At 29.3% G+C, this 25,293-nt stretch overlaps 3 protein-coding genes and 1 long non-coding RNA gene across 7 annotated transcripts; 1 reads left to right on the top strand and 3 right to left on the bottom strand.

The window, feature by feature from the left end:
• Positions 1–134: 134 nt before the first annotated feature.
• LOC115715574 (uncharacterized) lies at positions 135–1,537 on the top strand. Of its 2 annotated transcripts, XR_009687999.1 has the most exons (4): positions 135–328; positions 467–741; positions 1,216–1,294; positions 1,401–1,537. It is a non-coding gene; the product is annotated as an uncharacterized LOC115715574 (long non-coding RNA). The 2 variants fall into 2 exon arrangements; XR_009687998.1 differs by lacking the exon at positions 1,401–1,537 and having other exon boundaries at positions 1,216–1,325.
• Positions 1,028–4,139, bottom strand: LOC115716812 (bidirectional sugar transporter SWEET4). Of its 2 annotated transcripts, XR_009687997.1 has the most exons (7): positions 4,000–4,132; positions 3,835–3,871; positions 3,336–3,714; positions 2,773–2,892; positions 2,330–2,455; positions 1,390–1,536; positions 1,028–1,283 (listed from the first exon to the last, which is right to left on the bottom strand). XR_009687997.1 is itself a non-coding variant. In XM_030645719.2 (5 exons), exons 1-5 carry the CDS (start codon positions 4,040–4,042, stop codon positions 2,243–2,245), a joined length of 792 nt encoding a protein of 263 aa, XP_030501579.1. In that variant the 5' UTR covers positions 4,043–4,139; the 3' UTR covers positions 2,207–2,242. The 2 variants fall into 2 exon arrangements, 1 of the variants encoding a protein (XP_030501579.1); XM_030645719.2 differs by lacking the exons at positions 1,028–1,283; positions 1,390–1,536 and having other exon boundaries at positions 2,207–2,455; positions 4,000–4,139.
• A 5,463-nt stretch (positions 4,140–9,602) lies between these two features.
• On the bottom strand, positions 9,603–13,012 carry LOC115717058 (bidirectional sugar transporter SWEET4). Of its 2 annotated transcripts, XM_030645997.2 has the most exons (5): positions 12,274–12,622; positions 12,122–12,158; positions 11,639–12,017; positions 10,456–10,575; positions 9,603–9,998 (listed from the first exon to the last, which is right to left on the bottom strand). In XM_030645997.2, exons 1-5 carry the CDS (start codon positions 12,314–12,316, stop codon positions 9,768–9,770), a joined length of 810 nt encoding a protein of 269 aa, XP_030501857.2. In that variant the 5' UTR covers positions 12,317–12,622; the 3' UTR covers positions 9,603–9,767. The 2 variants fall into 2 exon arrangements, with proteins under 2 accessions (XP_030501857.2, XP_060972099.1); XM_061116116.1 differs by lacking the exon at positions 10,456–10,575 and having other exon boundaries at positions 9,614–9,998; positions 12,274–13,012.
• An 8,061-nt stretch (positions 13,013–21,073) lies between these two features.
• Positions 21,074–24,856, bottom strand: LOC115715898 (protein KINESIN LIGHT CHAIN-RELATED 1). Its single transcript, XM_030644575.2, has 3 exons — positions 23,657–24,856; positions 22,080–22,988; positions 21,074–21,652 (listed from the first exon to the last, which is right to left on the bottom strand). Exons 1-3 carry the CDS (start codon positions 24,313–24,315, stop codon positions 21,418–21,420), a joined length of 1,803 nt encoding a protein of 600 aa, XP_030500435.1. The 5' UTR covers positions 24,316–24,856; the 3' UTR covers positions 21,074–21,417.
• Positions 24,857–25,293: the final 437 nt, after the last annotated feature.

Below are 25,293 nucleotides of genomic sequence, written 5' to 3'. Positions count from 1 at the left end.
TCATTGTTATTATTAATGATTTAAAATTGAATTATTGATCTTAGATATTAATTGATAATCAGTATTATTATAATTAATAAGATATTGATTACATTTTATGACTCTTTTTATTGATTACGTAGTCATTACTATATTTTTTTATTTTGTCTATCTATTGTTTTATTTGAAAACAGGTGAATAAATGGCTACAATATACACAACAATTAAGGACATCACTCCAACTACAGAAAGTTGGAAGATTGAAATGAGAGTGTTAGAAAAATCTGGAAAGCGGACAAGCAAGAGTTCACCACTCAAATATCAAAAGCTTATGTTAGCAGATAAAAAGGTATACAATTAATTTATTTACCGTTGAAATTGTCAATACTCTACTAATAAATGCTATATTTTCCGAATTCTGACTATAAACACGCTGCAACAGATTATTATTTCATAAATATATTTTTTTCCTTAAAAATGAACACAGGGTAATGATGTTGAAGCAGTAATATTTGGCACTGAAATTGATGCTATAGAAAACACTTTGAAAGTGTTCCACACTTACTACATCAGCAACGCCTATGTAAAAAAAAACAGCCCCACCTTTCGATAAAAAGCAAGACTACAAATATTCTTGGACAGTGAACTCAAGAACAGAAATCGAAGAATTCCAAACAGAAGACAACCAGGTATCAGCACCAAACTATGATTTCATTCCGTTTAGCAACCTGCATACACCTAAAGAATTCAGCAAACCAATAGGTATTTACAATTTAATTTTCATAAATATATATTCCTCATTGACTAATTATTTAATATTTCAATTTATTAGATATTTTGGCTATTGCTCTCAAAATGAACCCACCAAAAGAAGTCAACACTCCCTATGAACTACATACAATTCAAGAGATATATTTAATTGATGAAAGGTAAACTATACATTTAATCTACCACTATAAATACACCCTTGTGTTCATTTTTATTGCGATATATTAAATACTATTTAACAAAATTTATGCTAATACATTTTTTTTTCTTTACAAAGTTGTAGCTTCAAACCAGTATGTTTGACGATGTGGGGGCATAAAGTCCACGATGAATGCTTACAAATAGCAGAAGTAATCGAAGACAGACCCATAATATTGGGATCAAAACTAATTGTTCAAACCAAGTTAAACTATTGATATTTAAAAGCAAAAATTCAAAAATTCAATTAACACATACATTTTGATTTAGGGCTGTCTCTATCGTCACGCGACACGAGTACCTTCAAAATCAATCCTCAACTCCCAGAGGCAGAAGCACTGAAGGAATGGTAATACTCATAAAATCAAATACACATACTATTATAGATACACATTTTACAAAAAAAATTAAATTTTTGTATACTATATTTATAATAATACTTACTCTATTTTAAGGGCGGAGAGTAACGAAACAGAAATTAAAAACGCAATAGCAAACTGCTTGACATATGAATCTTCTCCAAAATCTTTTGTTGGATTACACGAAATAGTGACTAACATCCAAATTTCAGAGTTGACGAAAAATCTGCAACTGAATGAGATAAAACTACTATAATATTTACTTTATAAAATTTTTGTTTCAATATCTTACTATTATTAACACCATTTGATTTGGATGTACAAAAAATATTTTTGGATTGAGGCGGCAATAAAAATAACTGATACTCTCCAGAATTTTTATTACATGTCATGTGACGCATGTCATAAAAAAATAGAGCAATACAATTGCGATGAAAAAATCATATGTGACAAGCCAACATGCGGCCAAGAAGGATTTCCTACACCACGGTATATTACAAAAAACATATGATGTTATTGAAATTAAGTTAAAATAAAAAAAAATATACTAACAATCTTATTATGCATTTTACAGTGCTATAGCATATGTTGAACTTGATGACAATACAAAGAGCCTATCTACTGTCATGTTCGCAGATATTGTGGAAAAAAATATTTTCGTGTAATGCTGCTCAACTAATGAAATATACTAATATATTGCAAACACTAAGCTTTCTTAAACACTATAATATTTTTAGTTTATTTTTGGATTAACTTAAGAACATATTTAAATCATTAAGCTTTCTTAAACACTAATATATTGCATTCAGTATTTAATAATAATCTCACTTTCAAATAACATAAAAAAAACCTAGCATAAAATTTAGTATACGTGCCTCGCACGTAGTTTTTTGCTAGTATATATATATATGTAAATATAAGAATCAGAGAGTGGAAAATTAATCCTTATTAGAATCATGATCATGAGGAGCAAAAGTAGTTGTTGAAGTAATTTTGTTGTGTTGAAGTTGAATAGAAGAAACTACCATTACATCTGATAAAATTACTTCTTTGTCCTTCCTCTCTTCCATAATTTTATTTGTTGACTTGTAATAAACACCATATAGAATCAGCTGTGCTACTCCAAACACTACCCCTAATCCATTCGGTACCTGAAATTATTATTGTTATTAATTTCAGATGTAAAATTACCTATATATAATATATACTTATATATTGACTTAGGGTTTATAAAAATACCCTTACAGTAGAAAAAGATCTTAATGACTACATTAGTTGTAGTCATAACAAAATTGAGAAATTTCAAACAATTTATAATGTCGAAATTAAATTTCAAACAATTTATAACCAAAATGAATATGGTGAATCGATTATCGTTACTTAACATAAGGGTACTTAACCAACTCGACAATTATACATATATATTATATATAAAGAAGAGGTGATTAATAAGTTTGAGGAATATTACAAGGATAAAAGGGTCAAAACGGATAAGAGCATAAGTAGACCAAACGAGACAATTGAAGAATGCAGCAAGTGAGAGTGAGAATGGCATAAACTCCACACTTTTTGTTGATATCACCAGCTTCTGTATAATTAATATAATAAAATAACAAAATCTCTTGTCATTATTTAATTATTATAATACATATAATCATATATATACATCACTATAATATATATAATTCAGCTATTAGAAAAAAATTACATTATTATACTATGTGAAATTTATTGTGTGTATACATACATGCACCACTAGTTCTTAATTACAACAATATGTTATAGTTATAATTATAATTATAATGTATTATAACCCATGCAAACATTTTTCAATATTTCATGATTAATTTTTTTTACAAGTAACACTACTTGTTTTAAAAGTTAGTTGAAAAATACTACTCTCAGCTGATTATTTTGCCACAAGAAACCAAATTTGAGTTACAAGTGATATTTTTAATACACAAATATTAAAACAAAAATTTAAAAATATAAATAATATTAAGAAAAAATTTAATGATTATAATTAATTACCATGACAGACAAAGGCGAAAAGTACATGACGATGCTGAAGGAAACACCGACGACACCAACAATCAAAGATCTCTTCTTGTATGAGTGAAATAGAGTTAGAGATAAAGTAGCGAGAAGAGCTATGATGAAGAGCTCGAGAAACAACAATAGAAGAAGTTTAAGTCGTTTTTTCTTGTCAGAAAAGATCAAGAAGATGATAAGTAAGATAGTCTCGATCACAACTCCTAAAAAGCTTATGGTAAATACCAAAGTGCTCCCGGGATGCACAATAGGCAGCCCGTAGAGAGTCCATACCATGCAACTCATTAGGGTTGCAAGGTATGGCAATGCCGAGTAATCTTCCACTGCCCCTTTCTTCCATATTCTAACAAATGTTGGCCTATATAAATATATACATACACACAAATTATTTATATTTAATTATCATAGAAATAATGACTAATATAGAGAAGATAATTTTTTAATAAGCAAAACTATTTATATATATACATAAACTTACACTGGTGACAAATAGAAAAAAAGGCATATGATGTTTCCTGAAATTAATAAAGTTAAATTATAAGTATACTAATTTTGATGTTATATATATGTTGAGAATAATCACACATATATCTATACTCAAAGTATATATATAAATAATAATTAAGTAAAAAAATAGATATACCTATGATACCAACTAGAGTTCGAAGAGCTTCAGCAGAAACCATTGTGACTTGTACTAGTAAATATAGTAATTGATCACAATATGAGATTATTAAAAGAAAAGCTATGTATATATTATATGAAGATATAATTAATATTGCTATATATCAATTAATTTGAGTAATATATATAGGAGTAGACATATATAGATGTGTGTATCAAAATTTTATTACTTTTTACTTTTGGTATATAATAATATACCAAAAGCAGTATAAGGGATTATTTTGATAGGTGGTAATTAATGATGGAGAATAAGAGCAAAAAAGAAATGCTAAAAGGTACTAGCTGTATTTAATATTCTCTTATGTATTGATTTAATTAACTATCAGGTCTCATATAATTTAATGTAATAATTTTTAGAAAGTATTTCTAGTCAATCTCAAAGTGACATGTTTAAAGGTACTATATAAGTATCACGGGTGTCTAATAACAATGCTCAATATAAAAATAAAGGCTATGCGCTAGTGATGATGATGATAATGAAAGTGATGAATTTAATTAATTAATATTAATTAGTGTGTTAATTACTCTAATTTCATTGCTCTATTTATATACTCCAATAAGGTACAACAAAACTAGTAGTGGAAGTGTGGCTTGACTTCATTAATTATTATTTATTACTAATTAAATAGCTAATATCATATGACATCATCCAAATCAAATTAGTAATTATTTGTGCATATATGATGCGATTAGATATGCTATAAATGTTTAGTTTGCTAGATTGTATAAGAGTCGTATAAGAGATCTAAATTAGGACCCGAAATGGATATAGACCCACACCCTAATGAGATCCGAATCTAGGACCCAAGACCACCCGAATTTAGGACCTGGACTTGGACTTGGGACATGGGACCCTATTGTTTGACCTGGAATCCAGAACTGGTCTCGGACTGGACTCAGATCCAAACCCAGGACTTGAACCCGAACTCGGGACCTGAGACTCGGACCCTAACCAAACCCAAGACCCAAACTTGGACTCACAAACCCACTTGGAATCCGGACCCAAACCCGTAGTCAGTGTTAGCTAGGGTCGAGTTTATTAAAAATATATTATAACCTTACACAATCTATTAATACAAATCAATATCAAATATGCTAGTATTATATTAAATACAGTAGAACTTTTATATAAGAATACTCTATTCAAGAATAACTTGTAATTTGTTTTAAAAAAATCAAATCCTAATTTGGGCCAATTATAAATAAGAATAACTTCTAAATTGTAATTATTTTTCTAAGTCTCTTATTAACAAACTATACTTCTATATAAGAATTTTTTAATAAAATATATACATACATATATTTTATAAATAAATTTACTCTAAAATAATTTTTATCATTCCTCCTCCAATATCTTATAATCTTAACCGGTTTCACATTATTGGGTGTAAATTAATTATAAAATATATAACTGAATATTATAAATTAATTTCATCAATTTATTACTATGTATGCATTATCTATAAAAAAAAATACTATATAAACGTACTTAAGATTATGCCATACTTACAAATTTACTTTTACACACAAAGCTCATAATTATAATTATTATAATGTGATTTTCAACAATACAAAATTATAGTATATATTAAGAATATTGCTTTGATAGTATAGTATTAGTACGTACGTAGTAGTAGCAATAAGTAATAATTAGTGATATAATAATAGATTTTCCTTTTCCAAAAATATATATATTAATATTTATATATATGTCCCTACATACTATTATAAGAAGAATATTATCCTATATATAGTATATATATATATATATATATTTAAATATAACAAAACAAATTATAAATAATATATATTTAAATATATGTTAGCCTGGCTATGTATACGAACATATTCCTCATATGTGTTTTCCAACAAGAATAGTACGAACTAATTAATAATGGTATTTGATTCTTATTATTACACTTTGAATCAAATTCTCATTATTTGCATTACTTTTAACATGTGTGGAATGAGACCTATAAGGATATGATTTTATTTTGTTATTGTACTTTCACGGATTGTAATCCGTGATGTACGGCAGCCGTCAAATAAGAGAATTATTTGATCTGACAGCTGAGATTGATCTAAGGGTAATTAAGGTTAAAAAGTAGAAACGTACCCTAACACTCATTTAATGTACCCTAAGACCCATCTAATGTACCACGGAATACATTCCGTGAAAATACATGACGGGACAAAATTATATCCCTATATATATATAGTACTTCAATTGCAAAAAACAATATCCTAATAATTAACAGTACATATTATATAAATATATTAATTTATATTATAAATTCTCTCTCCAATTATTAATTTTTTTTCTCTTCATCACCAAACTTTTTTGATGTTTTAGTAGACCAAATTAAGTGGAATGCCTAATATTACAATCACTAACTTTTCAAATGAAAGGATCTGATTGGTTCATTTTCATGAACAAGAATATTTCATTGAAAGTAAAATGCATAATTTATTTTTATAATATTTTAGTTGGTTTTTCCAGTCAAACCATTAGCATTTAATTTAATTAATCAAATATTTCATCTTACTCTTATTTTATTGGTGTACTTTGTTTAATTTGTTGGTTCACAGATTAGTCAACTATGAGATTTTTTTTTTTTTTTTTTTTTTTTGTAACATAATGGTATTTTACAATCAATTAATAACTTGTAGCTTAAAAGTCTTGGGTTCGAACTCATGACTTTTCCCTTTTCCCATCCTTCCCTCACCACTAAGCTAGCCTTAGTGGCTTTAGTCAACTATGAGATTGATATATCCTAATGATCACTTTGAATCAACGGCTGGAAATTATGGGAATATTTAATTTGACTCATAGCATATAATTTATAGCATATTTAAAATTTTAAAGGATGACCCAACTAGCCATTTAAGTAAGAATATCAATGTGACTCTAAAGTGGTAGTGCAAGTGTAAGCACTTCAAAAGAGAAGTTGTGTTTTGAATTGGTCTCTTTTAAATATTTTCTTGATGGTTTTAGATTTAATTAAGAAGTTTCGGTATTGTTCTTTTTTTTTATCAATCGTAAATTTAATATTGTAGCAGATAGTTTAGCAAAAATGATTAGATTGTTTAGCCAATTTGCTGGTTCCTATCAAGGGGAGGGAAATTCCCCTGTGATTCTCATCTCGTTTAAAAAAAAAAATGCTCTAGTAGTGTGAACTTTTATTTTGGCACTTAAAGAATAAATTATATTATAATTAGTTTTATATGTCTATATTGTAATTACAATTGGATCTTATATGTTTTTAGAAATTTTAAATATTTTACAGTTTTAACTTAAAATAAAGTTCAAAATAAATAATAGAAATATAAAAAAAAATTCAACCACGCTTGTAACTATTTGTTTAAATTTTATTTTTAATATTATAATAAATTATTGCGTAGATTTTTTTTTTTTTTTAAAAAAAGACCAAATGTATATAGTAACTATAATATACGATCTTATGTAAAAAATTAATTATAGTAATAACGATTTGTATTATCTTGTATTTAATATTATTTACAAAAGGTCCGGAGTTAGGGACTCGAACCTTGTACCCAACCTAGACCTCGACCTCGACCCTGAATTTGGGACCGAGAGTCGAACTCGAGCCCATTACCTGGATGCGAATGCGGACTCGGACCCAAGACTCAAATGAGCGAATCGGGACCTATACCAAATTTAGACTCGAACTTGGAAAGTGGACGCAAATGCATATGTAGACGCATACCCGAACCCAAGACCTAGACGCGGACACATAGTCAAATCCTTACGTGGCAATGTAGATCCTTAAAGTGAAAAAAAAAATGAATGTTAGTGTCACTCGTTTGAACCCACAACCTCCAAGTCCCCGAACATGGCTAGGGATCAACAGACTTTGATGTTAGATTCTAAGCTTTAATCCGATCATAAAATTTTAGTAATTAGATAAAAGTTAGAGGAAATTGCACTCTATATCCTTTTTATATTGTCTTCTTTTATTTTTACTCTCTTTTTTAAAGTCTATTATTTTTACCTCTTTTTTTAAATATTGTACCAATTTTGCCCCTGTCACTTCAAGATACTCTCCATGTGACTCTCTTATGTCAGGGTATTTTGGGTACAATACATATAACAAAAAGTATGTTTCAATTAAATATAAAAATAGAGGTAGATTTGATTAATTGATTAATAAAAGTGGTATTTTTCATCTTACCCCTAAAGGTAGATCATCCAATGGGCCAGGTCCATTAGTTATGTTTCACTAAACCATTTTTAAAGAGAAAGTATAGTAGACTTATTGGGTTCTTGTTCTAGTCCACCAACTAAATCAACCTCTTTCACTTTCTCTTTCTTTGCTGCTATAATTCGCTTTGTGGACTTGTAGAATAAACCATGTTATCAACTGGGCCCAAACATTAAGCCCAGCCCACTTGCTACCTGCAGTTCTAAGATAGAATAAACCATAAATTATCAACTAGGCCAACCCAAACATTAAGCCCAGCCCACTTTTCTTATATCGAAAAAGTGGTGTAAGTTTTTCAAAAGAAAAAAAAAAGTTTATTTCACAAATACACAAAAATAAAAAAAAAATTACAAAAATACGATTATACAGAATTTTAAATATTTTTATGATTTTTATAATTTTATTTACAGAAAATACACTCTTTTTATTATGTTGTACTCTTGTTAATTTGTTGTTATTTTTAAGTTGTTTTGATATTATTTTCTTGTTATTTTTATGTAGTTTTCTTATGACTTTTCGTGTTATTTTTTTTTATAAAAAATCGTAAAATTATAAAATAAATTCTTTAAATGTAAAGATGTAATTTTCTTACAAAAAATAGTATTTTATGTAAATATAAAAAAAAAAATGGAATAAGTTATAATAAGTTTGCTACAAATTATTTTGTGTAATTTTTTTTTTTTTTTTAAAAAAACAATAAACATGCATAATAAATAAACAAGGAATAATCACTTATTACCATGAGGTCTCGGAAATTGTCAAACACCAAAAATTATCTTTTTCTAAAGAAATATTTGTAATAATACAAGATAATCTGCAATTTAATTTATTTATTCATTTTATATAAAAAAAAATACTACAAATTTATTTAAGGGCAAATATCATTTTTAATTTTATGTTTTATAAAAATTATTGATTAGACAGTACACCTATTTTATAAACACTCTATATATATTTTACATATAATTAATTTCTCCATCAATGAAGACTTTTTATAAGAATAATGAACTTTAATTTTTTTCCAAATATGTTTACATATTATTCCATGAAAATAAACATATAAGTTAAACCTTTTTAAAAAATATAATTTTGTATCATATTCATAATCTACAAACACAATAGTATTTAGCATTATTAAAAACTATTTTTTTTTCAAATGAAAGAAAAAATTAAAAAAGATAATACGGGAAGATGATTTTTGGAGAGTGAACAAAAATTCAAAATATCTTTGTTTAGCATGAGTATAATTTTTTTTTTCTGAAAATCTTTGAGTTTAATTATAATAATTGGGTAGAAATTATTTTATTACATGTTTTTATTGATAGGAGAAATATTGAGGTCAAATAAAAATATATAATGAATATATATATCATTCATATTGATGATGTTCATTAAACAATATTTTAATTTCTTCCTATAGTACTAGAGAATAGTGATACTTTTTTTTTATTAATTATTGTATACAATAATATGATATATATTATATGATGATAATATATAAGAATCAGACGATGGAAAATTGATCCTTATTAGAATCATTATGAGGAGGAGCTAATGTAGTTGTTGAAGTAGTTTTGTTGGGTTGATTATTATTAACAGAAGAAACTACTATTACATCTGACAAAATTACTTCTTTGCCCTTCTTCTCTTTCATAATTTTCTTTGTTGATTTGTAGTATACACCATATAAAATTAGCTGTGCTACTCCAAACACTATGCCTAATCCATTTGGTACCTGAAATTATTTTTATTTGTTAGATTCAAAATTACTTAAATATATAAATGGGGTTCACAAAAATGCTCTTATACTAGAGAAGAATGATTTTAATTATGATGGTATATATATTCATTGTAGTTATAACTAGAGCCGACTCTGAAATATAATCGGTATAGAAAAACAAAATTAGGCCTTTATTTAGAAAAAAAAATATATAATATTTCTTAAAATCAATAAACAAAGAATTTTTTTTATTTGGCCTCTAGATTAGGTGGACTCTAAGCACAAGCCTAACCTACTTATACTCAGAACTGGGTCTGTTATAATAAACATTTTGTAAAAATTTTAAAATTTTCAAACAATAATTTACAGTGTTTGAAAACAAAGTGTTTGAACTTAAACTGAAAATTGAAAATTTCTTATATATTATTTGTATGTATAAAAGGAGGATGTGATTGAGTTTAGGGATCATTACAAGGAGAAAAGGGTCAAAACGAATGAGAGCATAAGTAGACCAAATGAGACAATTAAGGAATGCACCAAACGACAGTGAAAATGGCATAAACTCCACACTTTTTGTTGACATCACCAACTTCTGCAATATATACAAAATAATTATACATTATATAATTAATTATAATATATATATCACTATAATAATAGCATTATATAATTTTGCTTTTAAAAAGAAAAAAAAAAAACAACAATATTTATATATAGTGTGTTATAATTATAATGTATTTTTTTAACTAATACAAACAACACTACTTATTTTAAAAGGGAAATTTGATTTTCTATACTTAGAAAATCAAAAAATTTGATTCCTAAACCAATAATTTAAACCCTAAAAAAACTATACTTTTTTTTTTTCAAAACCCCAAAAATACCCCCAAACTCTCACAGCATCTCTCTTTCTCTCTCTATCTCGGCCGGTCCCAAGAATCCCACACCCCAGGTCCGACCCCATCGGACCCCATGGTCCGACCATCGGACCTGGTTTTTTTTTTTTTTTTTTTTTTTTTTTTTCTTCTTCATTCGATTTGAGAGAGACTTAGAGAGAGGGGCCGATAGTCGGACCATGGGTCCGATTGTCCGACCATCGGACACAGGGGCTTTTTTTCCTTTTTTTTTTTTTTTTTTTTTTTTGGCTTTCGATGACTGGCGGTGAAGAGGGGGCCTGGGATTCGTGGGCTTCGACCGCCGGTGATGGGGGGCCTGGGATTCGTGGTCAACGGGGGTGAGGGTGGTTCGGGTTGGGGTTGACGTGGGTGAGGGTGGTTCGGGTGAGGGTGGTTCGGGTTAGGGTGGGCGGTTGGGGTGAGATAGAGGGAGAGAGAGATGATGCAGAGAGAGAGAAAATATTGTGAGGGGGGGTATTTTTGGGGTTTTAAAAAAAAAGGTATAGTTTTTTTAGGTTTTAAATTTTTGGTTTAGGGAAAAAAAATTTTGATTTTCTAAGTATAGAAAATCAAATTTCCCTTTTAAAAATATTTTATAAAAATAGTACGTTGAGTTTAATTTATCACAAGAAATTAAGACACTAAATTTATTAGCGATTTACAAATTAAAACAACTTGTTTGTAATTTTATATTAAAACCAATTAAAAATTCAAACCGGTATATATAAACAATTTAAAGAAACATTAATTGATGATTACCATGATAGACAAAGGCGAAGAGTACATGATAATGCTAGAGAAAATACCGACGACACCAACAATCAAAGATCTCTTCTTGTATGTGTGAAATAGAGTTAGAGACAAAGTAGCGAGAAGAGCTACAACGAAAAGCTCGAGAAATATCAATAGAAGAAGTTTAAGTCTTTTTTTCTTGTCAGAAAAGATCAAGAAGATGATAAGTAGGATAATCTCGATCACAACTCCCAAAAAACTTATAGTAAGTACCAAAATGCTCCCGGGATGCACAACAGGCAACCCGTAGAGAGTCCATATCATGCAACTAAATAAAGTTGCAAGGTATGGCATTGCCGAGTAATCTTCCACCGCCCCTTTCTTCCATATTCGAACAAATGTTGGTCTGTATAAAATATTTATATATTACAAAAATATTAACAAATATTATAGATTAATAATTATTTATAATAGTAATCAAAATTATGATCAATATATATATAATCTTACACTGGTGATAAAAAGAAGAAAAGGCATATGATGTTTCCTGAAAATTAAGTTAAATAATTAATAGACAATTAATCGTATTTATGACACTAACACTTAATTTGAATTTGTAGAAAATCTAATATAAATATATAGACATGTAATTATATATATACCTATGATACCAACTAGAGTTCGAAGAGCTTCATCAGAAATCATTGTGTGTGACTTGTATTAATATTAATCACACAATGAAATTTTAAAAGAACAAGTTAATATATTTATAAGAATATTGGTATGTCAATAAATTTGATCTTTGTTGTATTGTATATATAGGTCTAGCTAGATCATCATGTTGTGTATCAAATTTTTGCTTTTACTTTTGGTATATAATAATAATAATTAATAAAAATGTATAAAGTAGTCGTATAAGGGATTTTATAATAATACGTGGTAATGATGGAGAATAAGAGCGAAATATATAAGGCAGGCTATATATGAGCTGGTGATGATAATGAAACTCAATTTAATTAATTAATATTAATTAGTGTGCTACTTAATTCCTCTAATTTCATTGCTCCATTTCCACTCCAATAATATTTTTGCTACACCAAAAGTAGTATTTTGGGTTTCACTTCATCAATTATTTTAGAGAAAGGCTAAAAGCTATTAATAGTGCTTAATATTCTTTTATGTGTATTTAAATGAACTGGGGGTTATCTTTTCTGATATTAAAGTCCTATTGTTTAGTTTTCCTGGGGGATCTCTTTCTCATGTTAGCCGCAACTTTAATGTTGATGCTCATAGGTTGGCTAAGCATGCCCTTAGGATAGATAATGAACTTTCTTGGATGGAAGAAATCCCCCCTCCTTCTGTGTAACTTTTGTTACCGTTTGTTATCTTAACCTTTATCGGTTACCAAAAAAAAAAAAAATTCTTTTATGTGTCAATATAATAAATTTGACATTTTTATGAGTGTTCTTAAATTTGATTTAACTAATTAGTTGTTATTGTATAATATTAGTTTGGATCTGATTATTTTTGTAGTTTAAATTCTTGGAAGTTTTAAGTAAATTGATTTTGAATAGAATTTGAATCTTTGAATTTAATAAACAAAGTTTTTTTTTTAATCAGAAGAAAAAATAACATTGTTCTTAAAATAAGATTTTGTGGTTAAATTTTGATTAAGTGTGTTAATAAGAATTAAAATATTAATTAAACTTATTTTTTAGTTTTTATAATTTTAAAATATATATTTTTTACTTATTGGAATAATATTTAATTAATTTTTTTAAAAAAATAATATGAGTTTGACCAATAAAAATATGAAACGTGTCATTTTAATAAACGTACAATCAGCATTTAACGGAATGGTAGTAATAGAAATGGATGCAAACGAACATATAGTATTTAATCCGTTAAAAAAATGTGATATTTAAGTGTATAAAATTAAAAACATAAAATATTTACACTATAAATTTTTCTAACTATAACGTATATAATTATACAAAAATTAGCCTAAGAAAATAGATATAAATACTTATGCATATGTACATTCGTTTTAGGTGGGTCGTGCACCATATAATTTTCCTCTGTTATATTTAATTTTAGAGACAAAGCATCATCATAAAACTATAATTCATGTGTGATTTTCAAACGTCTATATATATATAGAATATATATACACTAGTACTAATAAGTGATATAATAAAGTAATATATATAGGTCATTTTCCTTTTCCAAAAAAATATATACTAAAAATGACACAAACTTTATTTTTTTTTTCTTTCTTTTATATTATATATGATACTTTTGTGGAAGTAAAAACATTATTTTTGGAGATATATATATATATAAATATATATATATGTGATCTTCATCTCCTATAGGTTGGTTGATCATGGTGTGTACGTACGTATATATATATATATATACTAGGTGAATGTACGTGCCGAGCCACGTATTGCTAGTTTCATTTAAGATTTAGTATTTTTAAGATTGTGAATGTATTTTATTTTTAAAATTATAAATTTTTTGTTTGAAAAAATTAAATATTTATATTTGAAATATTATTTAATAATGTATTAAAATAATATTAGTGTAATTATAAAATTGTAAATTAATTTATTATTGGAGTAGTAGATTATTCTATTTAGTTCTTTTTTAAGATAGCATTGTAATGTAAGTTTATATCTATAAATATTCTGTAAAGTGTTAATATTATATGAACATCTCCATTTATAAAGCTAAAAAGTAGGTCAATGACAGAAGTGGTATATCTGCAATCACACAAAGATAGAAGTGGTATTTCTGCTTCCTATGCTTATCCAGAGAAAACATTAGAAAATAAAAAAAAATTATTAATATTCTCCCAAGATAAGTTTGTTAGAGAAATATGTGGCTAAAATGATTTTTTTAATTTAAAAAGAGATTATTAATATTTAAAAGATTGTTTAATTTTTTGGGTTAATTATTGGGTTTATTTGTTAACGGGAGATCAAATCTAATCGTTAAATTTAACAAAATATTCCTTTATTTTTAAGTATATTATGTTAATATATAAAGATATAACAATAAATATGAATGTATAGAATGGAAAACATGAAAAACAATATAGTACTATAACCTTTTTCGCTAGAGGGTTACTTTGAAACAAACATTAATAATCATAATTTTGTGGCTTGGCCCAAATTATCTGTAGCCAAAAGTTGTGTTGTAGTACCTAATTAACTTTTAGCGACATTAATTTAGTAGTTAAAAATGACTTATTAACTTAATTAATTACGATCTGACTATTAGTGCTCTTTATGGTGACAACTAATTATAATTGTGACCTTAGCCATATATATTTGATAATAGTTTTGAGGGTTGCTATTTGTTCGACACAACAAATTATTTTGGCGTAGTATTAATTATTTGTATTTACCAAGCGCACAAATTCTTCAGCTGCGATGGCTAGAATATCAGCACAAGAGACAACACCAGGACAAGCATTCTCAACGGCAGTTTTAATATTAACCACAACTTCAAAACCTCTAGCCAAAACCTTCTTTTTCGCTCACTATTGTATCAGTGCTGTCCAACAATAGCGATCCATCACAACCCTACAACATTAAAATTATATTAGCAATATATATTTTTTAAAAGGAAATTATATTATCATCAATATTAAAATATAGTATATATATATACAGTATATAGACAAACTGAAAAAAAAAAACATCGATTATACTAATTAAGATAAGAGTGTTTAATATGTATATACAATAACAAAGCAATCGTGGAAGTGAAGACGAATGAGACTCGCAGCAATACGAGGATCAGTCTGCAGAGCTTGTTGAATGACCCCTCCAACAATATTGGTCACACTTGGGCAGCTTTGCATGTAAAAAAATGGAGTGAGCTGAGCAAACCCTCCAGCCAAAAAGCCAATGCAGCAAAGACTTATTACCAAAATATATTGTGATGAGCCTGCCATTTTTTTGGTTTTATTAAGCCCAATATATCTTTATTGTTTATTGTGGGCAGAACATTAAACAATAGTCATAAATGCTGGTTACGAAGATAAGCCAAAACCAAATATATATGAATTAGTCAAATAAAGATCTTTATAGATTAGATACGTTTGTTAGAGAAATATGTGGCTAAGATGATTTTTTTAATTTAAAAAGAGATTATTAATATTTAAAAGATTGTTTAATTTTTTTAATTTAATTATTGGGTTTATTTGTTAACGGGAGATGAAACCTAATCGTTAAATTTAACAGAATATTCTTTTATTTTTAAGAATATTCTGTTAAACCAAGAAATGCCGTTAGATAGGCACTTTTAATATATAAAGATATCCTCAAAAGGAATATCAATAATAATATTTAGTGGGCATATAACAAAAACAACAATAATAAATGTAAATTTCATGTCCCTACGTACTATATATATGAAAAAATATATATGTAAATGACAAAAGAAATTATAAATATTATATATGCATGTATGTATGTATCTTAATATATAGGAACATATTCCTCGTGTCTTCCAACAAGAATTAGAATAGTATGACCTAATATTTAATGGTAATTGATTATTCTTATTATTATATTTTTGAATCAAATTCTCATTTTTTCACATTTTTAAAAGAGAAATGTTAAAGAGCATTTTTAGTGCTTAGTATTCTCTTATGTGTAGGACGGACTTAGGTATAGGCGGGTTAGGCTCGTGTTTAGGGCCCACTCATTGTAGGGGCTCAAATAATTTTTTTTTTTTTAATGATTTGTAAAAAACCATTTATTTTTATAATAAGGGCTCAAAATTTTTTTTTGCCTATAGCTCACTTTAAATTAGGGTCGGCCCTGCCTACGTGTTAATATTATATTGATTCAATTAAGTATCGATCGAGTCTTATATAGTTTAATATAATAACTTTTAGGAAATATCGATAACTAATTGTAAGGCAACACGTTTAAAAAATACTACATACTACTAGTACCCAATAACAATGCTCATTTTAAAATGTGGAGTTGGGAAATTAAATGACGTAGCTATAGTATATAGATATAGTACTATACTTCAATTTAATTCAAACAACAATATGCTAATAAATAGTATACACACATAACCTACTAGTACTAATGGAGGGGTTATAGCTCCTATTAACAAAAATATTATCTTTAAAAAAATTAAATGTAAATTTTTTAATTGGATAATTATAAATTAAAATAGTAGAAAAATTTTCATAAAATTAAATAAATCTAGTAAGAGTGATTATAATATAAGTATAAATATTTTTTAAATAATAAATAAGCCCTCATGAAGTAAAAATTATGGATCCGTATATATTGTAGAGTAATTTGCAGTATAAATTATAATAACTAAGTTTAATTCATGTTTACAAATAAATACCTAAATTTAATTTTTTACGGTAATATTAATAACTAAAAATTTTCGTAGGTATCTGACCGTTAAGTATAAAATCATTATTCACGTGTCATTTCTTATTGGTATATTTAAATTATTTTTTAAATAAAAATAAAAATTTAATGACCAGAACTAATCAACAATTTAAGTAGATACCTGACTGGAAAGTGTTAAGTCAATAGCCAATTGTGACAGTCAGTAGTCCCGTGATCCGTAAGGGGAAATACCGGGTAAGCTGTGCAATCCCACACCGCCTGGGGAAGGTCAAGTGGGATGATTCTGAGACTGTGTAGGTATGGGACTACACAGTTGAAGAGGGCTTAAATGGATTGATTGGTACTACCTATATCAACAAGGTGCATCTTGTTTTTCGGTAGCCCATCACGAAAGAACTCCACAGTTAAGCGTGCTTGACCTGGGAGCAATTTCAAGGATGGGTGACCTCCTGGGAAGTTTCTCAGGATGCGTGTGAGTGAGGACAAAGCACGCTGAAAACACTCGTGTTGGTCTGTAGGGTCAGTCATCGATCCAGGAAGCAGCCAGAGAGTGACGTACCCGTGTATAAGAGCCATTAGTCCGTGGGTGTAAGGGCCCAATGGAGGCTTGAAGCGGGGACGTTACAAATGGTATCAGAGCCTTGACCCAGCCGGAAGTGTGGTCGACGAGGACGTCGGACCCCGTAAGGGGGGGTGATTGTGACAGTCAGTAGTCCCGTGATCCGTAAGGGGAAATACCGGGTAAGCTGTGCAATCCCACACCGCCTGGGGAAGGTCAAGTGGGATGATTCTGAGACTGTGTAGGTATGGGACTACACAGTTGAAGAGGGCTTAAATGGATTGATTGGTACTACCTATATCAACAAGGTGCATCTTGTTTTTCGGTAGCCCATCACGAAAGAACTCCACAGTTAAGCGTGCTTGACCTGGGAGCAATTTCAAGGATGGGTGACCTCCTGGGAAGTTTATCAGGATGCGTGTGAGTGAGGACAAAGCACGCTGAAAACACTCGTGTTGGTCTGTAGGGTCAGTCATCGATCCAGGAAGCAGCCAGAGAGTGACGTACCCGTGTATAAGAGCCATTAGTCCGTGGGTGTAAGGGCCCAATGGAGGCTTGAAGCGGGGACGTTACACCAATATAACAGTCCCTAGCTATAATTAGCCTAAATCATTTAATTTTTTTATTTAAAAATATACAAATAACAAAATAATATGTGGATCTTAACAACAGTGAAGTACTTACGGAAGTTTCAAAAATATAACTTAAGTATTATTACTGTCAAAAATTAAACTTAGATATTTATCAGCAATTAAAAATTAAACTTAAAATATTTACACTGAAAATTAATTTATATTAGATGTAATATTGTTATAATTTTCTCTACTCCAATTCACACAAACTTGTAATCAATTCTTTTGTTTGTTTAAATTAGTTTAGATAATTTATTTATTAAGAAAAATATTTTTTCTCTTTACTAAAGTTTTTTGATGTTTAGTAGATCAAATTAAGTGGAATGCCTAATATTACAATCACTATAACTTTTCATATGATTGGTTCATTTTCATGAACAAGAATATTTCATTGATTATGTATATGGAACACTGAAAGTAAAATGCATAATATGTTTTTATAATTTAGTTGGATTTTCCAGTCAAACCATTATCATTAATAAATTAATATTGGTTTAATTTAATTAATTAGAATATTTCATCTTATTCTTATTCTTATTGTTTTATTTTATTTAATTAGTTGGTTCACATTCACAATATAGTCAACTATTGATTATCTTGATGATCACTTTATTGAACCAATGGCTAGAAATTATGGGGATTTAATTAGATAGATAACATAATAATAATAGCATATTTAAGGGATGGCCCAACTAGTCATTGAATGACATTGATTAATATAATTATGAAAAATCGAGTATTAGTAGTGCTTACGATTGGTCAGCGATATTTTTTTTAAAATGTATTTTCTTAAGTTATACGAAGTTTTACACTTAATTATACTAATAGTAATATAACTTTAAAAATAGTACTAAACACTAGTAATATCTTTTAGTTATAATAAGTATTGTGACTCTTTTGAATTTTTCTAAATAATTTAAAGTGCTAATAATAAAATTCCAACAATCAGTTGCACTCTCATTTATTTTTTCTATACACGTACATAGGGGTGTTCACAAAGTATCCGATCAAATCCAATCCGCAAGATTCAATCCAATCCAATCCGCAAAATGCGGATATCCGCACTTGTGCGGATTGGATTGGATTGAAAAATCTAAAATCCGCACTTGTACGGATTGGATGTTGTTTGACCTCAAAAAGTAACCGATCCAATCCAATCCGCACTTAATTATATATATTTTTTAAAAAATTATAATATGTAATATATATTAATTAAAAAAAGGCTCAAACTTCTAATTTCTTAATCTTTTTTAGTAATATATTGAGTTAGTGCATTTTATTTATTTTGTAATAAAAAACACAAGAAAAATAATTTTTATTCACATAGACACATACACATAAAGTTTAAATATATATATACTAGCTTATTTATTTTAGTAATTAGATACGTATATATTTTAGTGTAAATCTAAAGATAAGTATATATATATATATATTGATATATATGTATATTGGTTTAATTTGTATATAAATAGAGATGGAAATAGATTAGTATTGGAGATTAAGAAACAATAGTCTTTTTTTATTTTTTTTTTCTATGCAATATTAAATAATTTATTATTAAAAAAGTAATCGATCCAAAATAACCGATCCAATCCGCATTATTGCGGATTGGATTGAATTGGATTTAAACTCTTATGCAGATCGGATTGAATCCAAAATATGAAATCCGCACTTAGTGCGGATTAGATCGGATGAACACCCGTACACGTACAGTTTGAAAAATTTCAACTAGTGACACAATATATTCTTTCTAGCAAGACTTTTATCTTTATATTACCCAAAGAAAAGAATATATATGTTTTCACTTAATACATCTCTTTTTATGATTCTCACCACTTGATCTCTATACTTAGAATTAATTAAGTATTTCCTAATAATAATTATATATTATTAACTAAACCTAACATGACATGAGATGATAATCAATTGGATTGGATCAATATGGTAAAAAGATTAGATGAAATGGGGCCATCTGTGAGTGTTGAGTTGAGAGAGATTGACCATCATTAGTGAAATAAGATGCCTTAACCAATTGTTATTAAATAAATATCAATTTTCATAATCTTCAAACATTACTTATAATTCACACTATATAATTAAGGCCTTTTTTTTACACACTATAAATCAGCACTAATACACTGCACTGCTCTTTTTAAAGATTAATAGTCTAATCAGTAGTACTTAGAATAATTTCAACACCCAATTAAAAATAGTAAGATTTTCACTTTTGTAACATCACTAAGAGCATTTATATTTCTACCATTTAGAAAAAAATTAATGTAAGCATTCCATTTTATTTTATTTTATTTTTTGTTTTGATAATTTATGAACAATATACAATACAAAAAAAAAAACATATTTCAAAATTATAAATTTCACAGCACAAAATAAATGCGCTTCGGTATTTTAAGCGTGCTTTGTTTTCACACACTTTTAGAGTTCAGCAAGCTTAATTTTAGAGTTCTTTAAGTGTGGGCTATAAGCTTATAAACTTTTCAAATGTACCCATCAATCATTTTAAGTTTCTTTAATTGTGTAGTCTCGTATTAATATAATTTTAAAATCATCACACTTAACTTTTTCCAAACGATGTAGGATTGTACAGCTTATTTAATATTCTTTATTACGGATCACGAGACTACTGATTATTACATAGCAATTGAGGCGAAAGTAATGGCTTACCATAAAAGTATAGTTGTTGTAAAAAGAGCTGCTAGTATACATTCTGTTTTGACCAATATTTAACAGCAAACAATTATGCCATGCAGAAATGATGAAAGCCAATCTGTCAAGTGATTTTCTCAGCTGTATTATCAAGAAAATGCTTTAATTGAAAGAAAAAAACAGAACCAATTTCACTAAATGACATGAAGAAGAAGATTAAGAAGGCATACAAGAATTTTATTATTCACTCGGATTCATAACCTTTTTTTTAATTCAGTGAACAACTTCAAGCTCACAACAGCAGAAATTTCAATGAAATAATTAACAAGGAAAAATGAAAAATAATATAAATGAGAGAGAGAATTCCAAAGCTCATGAAATGGAAGAAAAACCTCAAGCCGAAATTTAATAAAAAAAAAATAATAATAATAAAAACTTCTTCAACCCTATACATGATGATGATGTTGATGATGATGATCTATGTTACATAATGTGCACTTTGTAAGAAGAAATCAATGTGAAGTGAACCTTTCCCTCTTTCTTTTTTCTTTCTTAAATTCTAAACCCCAAGCCGGGCCACCTCTTTGTGACCTCTTTCTTAGTCTTTTTCGAGGTGGGATCGATGAGGTTTTCGAGTGATTTTGCTTTTCTGTCTCGAGTTTTTCCTGCTTCTTTTAGAAGCTCTGCTAGCCTTCTCTTCTCGTCTTCGAAATCAGGATTTGCTATTCCAAGCTTTTCTTCGCGCAATTTAAGAACATACTCTAGAATCTCAATTGCATCTTGAACTCTGAAGAGAAAAAAATTCCAAATTTCAGTTCATATGCATAGACAACAGAGCAAATTACAAAGCATGAGAAGCAAAATTTCATGACAGAAACATTAGTGAACAGAACTTTCTCTCAAAATCTATCAAGATATGGATATAGCATGTTTGAAGAAGTACGAGTTCAAGAAAGTTCAGGAAAAATCTGTAGTACACTCCCTTAAAGGGATGTTTAGGTACATCTCCTATCTGTTTCGGTATTAAAGAAATCCAATTTCCTTTTCAACAGATAAAAGGGTGTACAGAAACGTCGAGGGTATACTATAGACTTACCCGAAAGTTTATATCTGAACAATGATTCAGAAAAATTTTACTAAATTCATTTGGCATTTGAGAAATTTAAGTGACATTATATGAGAGTTAGTTTTGTTTTGTTCTATTCTGTTCTTACCTCCCCATTGCATCATAGGTTGCTGCAAGATTGCTGTATACTCCAATAGTATCTTGATGACATGAGCCACATTCTTGTTCTAGTATCCCCCTTGCTTCTTCAAACAACTCGGCGGCTTCATCTATCTTAAACAGCTGAACACAAGCCAATCCCATCTGGTTCAACACAACCCCAAAGAAAGCAGATTTTCTTTCTCCACTAGCTCTAAGTTTCACTACAGCACTTTCAAAAGAGTTCCTTGAATCTTCATATCTCCCAACCATATAAAACATCACTCCCATTCGCGCTTCTATTCCAGCAATTGTGCTTTGCTGTCCCGGCTTGTCCTCCAACAACTTCATCGCCTTTTGCAACAGCTTCAGTGCTTCTTCAGGTTCATCAACAGACTCATATATAGCTGAGATTTCGGTCAGCCCACCAGCAATCTCTTCTGCTGTAGTTCCAGGCACAGGTTTTGAATATATCCTCAACGCATTTTCACAGTAAGATTTGGACTCTCTAAGCTTTCCTGTTCGATGGTATAGGTCAGCAAGACGAACAAAGACAGAAGCAACCGAAGGATGGCTGTCACCCTTTGATGACTTGAAAACAGTAAGCGCTTTTTGGTAGGAGAAGATAGCCTCATCAAACCGACATAGAGACATGTAAATGTTGCCTATGCTTACATCAATAGCTGCAACTTCAGTATCTTGTCCATTAGCAATCATTGCCATGCTTGCAAGAACAAGATGCTCAAGGGCTGCTTCATAATCCCCCTTTGCTTCACATACAAGGGCCATTAACCTACGATCAGCTGCCTCTTCAAGAGACGCCGGTTCACTATGAACTCGGTGAATTTCAAGAGTTTTCTTACACAATTCTTCTGCTCTATCAAACTGCATTGCTTGAACATGAGCCTCAGCCAAATACCTGAAATTTCGTATACTAACTCAACTTTATTCTTCTTCTTTTTAAGAAAGCTATTATTTAAGATTCAAGCACTAATCTCAAGTATTAAATTTAAACAGATTATTGCATTTAAACCATCTTTTGAAGAGCTTCAAAAGGACAATACTTATTTCCCTTTCCAAATTTGCTACACATAAACTCTTTGACTTCGTTTATTTTATCTTTTTCATTTAAGGAAAAATGTATTTTCACAAAAAGTGCATACTTTTTGAAATTCAACACAGAAATCTCACCTTAGACTAATATAGAAATGGTCAACTGGGACAGCTTTTTTCTGGGATATGAATTAATGCAACTAACAACTCATCTTAGAAACTACCTTATTCAGATTGCATTAGCATGAATGTAAAATATAATGGAAAAATGATCATAATTTCATTCCAGGAAATCAACACAACTCAAGTACACTAATGATTATGATTTCAGAACCATTTTTATAATAATAATAATTATAAAGAATCAATTTTTCTTAATAGCCGTTATTATGGTATATAAGATTTCACAAAATTTCATGCTGTAATTACACTACACGTATAAAAAAAGGTCCAATTTTTACTCGAAAAATGAGAAACCCACTTCAGATATGAATCGAAATATACTAAAAATTAACAAAAAAAAAAAAAACAGACCTTGAAGTTTCCCCAACTCTGGGATCAGTATCACCCAATGATTCGATCTGGATCTTCAATCCTTCCTCATAGCACGAAATGGAACGATCCACCTGTCCCAACATTGAGTAAGTATCACCCAACTGCATATGCCCAGAGAAAGCAGCAAGCGCGTGATCTGCACCTCTCGAAACCTCAGGCACCTGAATCGCCCTCTCCAAAACCGGTACAGCTTCTTCAAACCTCCCCAAGCTACAGTAAATAGCAGCAAGAACATGGAGACTCATAACCAAATCTAAACTAGGCTCACCATCAACAGCGCATCTCTCAAACGATTTCGAAGCCCTAACAGCGTAATCCAGAGCCTTAATCGGTCCTTCCCCTGAAGCGATCGTGTCTCTAGCTAATTTCAGTAGAAACGGGCCGAGATCCGGATTATCAAGCGAGGTTTCTGACAAGATCTGGTTTGGACTGTCCGGCTGGGGCTTCTTCAGTCTCCGGTCCGGTGAGGGTTTGGATCGGGAAGCTGAAGGTGATGGAGATGGAAGCCTCTTGGGTAATGGAGATGGGGTTTTGGGTATTCCGGGTTCGGATCTTTGGGTGGTATTATTGGATTCGGAGACTGAGATCCGTAACGGCGGCGCGTCCGGTGGGGTTTTGATCGATACTAATCCCGGCATCTTAACAAGTTAAAGACTGAAACTTTGAGTGAAATTGAAAATGGGTTTAAGCTTAAGATTACTAAATAAGAAAGAATGAAAGAGAAAGAGAGGTTGCAGAGTTAAATTATGGGATATGAACTCGCCACCATTCTAGAGAGAGAAAGAGGGAGTTTTTGTAGAGAGAGAAAGCTTTTCAATGGAGTTTTGGCAGATCAGATGTCTTTCTGTGCTGGCAAAAGAGTGAGACTGAGGACGAGGACGAGGACATTATTGTCTTTTCATTATTTTGAGACACGTGTTTTATTTTTATTCGTTGATTTGTTTTATTTTCTTTTTTAGCCCGTTGGAAACGATACACGTGTATATACGCTATTGGATTAGACAACGACGGTTGATCTCTATACGACGACGTTTTTTTGGTTTGAACGGTGGGGTCTGTTAAAAGCCGTTAGTTGTGGGAGAAAGGAGTCCAGGAGGGATAGGATTGTCTTTTCGGTGTCAACTGTGTGGGACACGTGTTTTGTTTTCATTGGTGGATCGTATTTTTTTATCGTTTACTTGTTCGAAACGATACATGGGAATACGCTATTGGGTTTAGATAACGACGGTTGATCTTTATACGACGACGTTTTTAGTTGGAACAGTGGTCCGTTAAAAGCCGTTCGTTGTGGGAGTTAGTGGTTACTGCTGTAAGGGCTAGATTGTCATTTTAACGTGATAATTTAATATTTGAATTAACTGATCTCTCTGGCTACAATTAATTTGACTTAATTAATGTTTGAAAGACTTAATTTAGGCCTTTAATAAAAGATTAAAACTGAAATTAGATTTCTTGTAAAAGAAACTGAATTGAGATTTAATTATTCTTTTTGTAAAGGATTAAATTAAGATGATTTTTTTTTTTATCAATGTTTATTAGTTTATTTGCTAATCAAGCTTTGTTGTCCTGAATTATTAAACAGTTGATTTTATGATTCAACTCTAATAATTGATTTT

Source organism: Cannabis sativa, chromosome 5 (genome assembly GCF_029168945.1).
Source record: "Cannabis sativa cultivar Pink pepper isolate KNU-18-1 chromosome 5, ASM2916894v1, whole genome shotgun sequence".
Classification (NCBI taxonomy): Eukaryota; Viridiplantae; Streptophyta; class Magnoliopsida; order Rosales; family Cannabaceae; genus Cannabis; species Cannabis sativa.
This window is presented reverse-complemented; position numbering and strand designations above follow the sequence as displayed.